General features: G+C 47.6%; 1 protein-coding gene across 1 annotated transcript; it reads left to right on the top strand.

The window, feature by feature from the left end:
- Window positions 1–97: 97 nt before the first annotated feature.
- SARC_14569 (hypothetical protein) lies at window positions 98–534 on the top strand (the record flags this gene model as incomplete). Its single annotated transcript, XM_014291298.1, has 1 exon — window positions 98–534. One exon carries the CDS (start codon window positions 98–100, stop codon window positions 473–475), a length of 378 nt encoding a protein of 125 aa, XP_014146773.1. The 3' UTR covers window positions 476–534.
- Between the last annotated feature and the right edge of the window lie 670 nt (window positions 535–1,204).

The following is a 1,204-nucleotide window of genomic DNA, read 5'->3' as shown; positions in this document are numbered from 1 at the left end:
TATATATATATATAGTGTGTGTGTGTGTGTGTGTGTGTGTGTGTATGTATATATATATATATATATATATATATTGTAGACCGATCTCTTGCGTGCCATGTGGAGCGCGCAGCTGGCAAGTGTGGCAAGAACGCTTGACCACCCTGATCAGCGACCGCAGGCCGTTCTAGCCATAAAGGGTGTAAAGCTTTCCAACCAGCTTATCGGTCCCGACGTGCATGTACACCTTGTGCGTAGCCGCAATGACATTGTGGACTTCCGGCCAAGACAAGACAAAGCCGCGAATTCTGTATGGAGAGGGACCCTCCATAGCGCGTTTGACTGTTACCTCGACTTCTCGCTGAGACTTGGGCAATTCACGTTGCTCAGCCGCGAGGACCTGCTCCTGCCGGGCACTGGCTCGACGAGCACGCCGATCCACCAGGGACAAACGCGTCACACTGACACCAGAAATCCTTGGGAACCTGGAACTTAGCACTTTTGGCAGAAAGCCGACACAACAACGTTGGGCCCCATCGAGGGGGTGGCATCTCTTCATGTCCATAAAGGAAAAAGACACCTTTCTCCGGGGGTATAATAATGAGCTCGCGCGACAATAACGACAACATTGGTGTGGTCAGAATACAAGTACTTAGGTTTATTTGTTTATTTTAGTTTTATTATAGTTTTTACAGTTTATCAGAATAATCTGATAAACTTGGTTTTTGCTGACTATTACAGCACATGACTTATGACTCATTATTAGTCATTAATTTTACAATTACTAATAAATGAACAACGTCTCCCTCTCTACGGAGGGAGAACGTTGCGATACAGTTATTGAAGCATTCGTTTACCACATTGGTTTGAACCAAGAGGCATTAGGGAGATACGGGCACATCAGAGTTATGTCTGCCTCGTCTGCGATAACCTTGGCCAAAACACCCACGGACAATTAACCCGCAAGTTCAGGAACGTCCAGAGCTTGGAGAAAGCCCCACCTTCCAAGGAAGGGGAAAAATAATTTGGCAGATGATTGTTGCCAGGAAGAGCGAAGCCGTCATGAGTATGCGGACCCCAAGGCTTATCAGCGACATTTAAATACTACTTGTTGGCCATGTACTCATTACTGTGAGGGGGGCCTTACCGTGCCACATGATAGCGCCACATCACCCGACGCCTGGGACTCACCGTCTGGGTCCTAACAGGGTCCATCCACGGATCC

The sequence above is a fragment of the Sphaeroforma arctica genome (genome assembly GCF_001186125.1).
Source record: "Sphaeroforma arctica JP610 unplaced genomic scaffold supercont1.4797, whole genome shotgun sequence".
Classification (NCBI taxonomy): Eukaryota; class Ichthyosporea; order Ichthyophonida; genus Sphaeroforma; species Sphaeroforma arctica.
The sequence above is the reverse complement of the archived record's forward strand: the minus strand, read 5'-3'. Positions and strand labels throughout refer to the sequence as shown.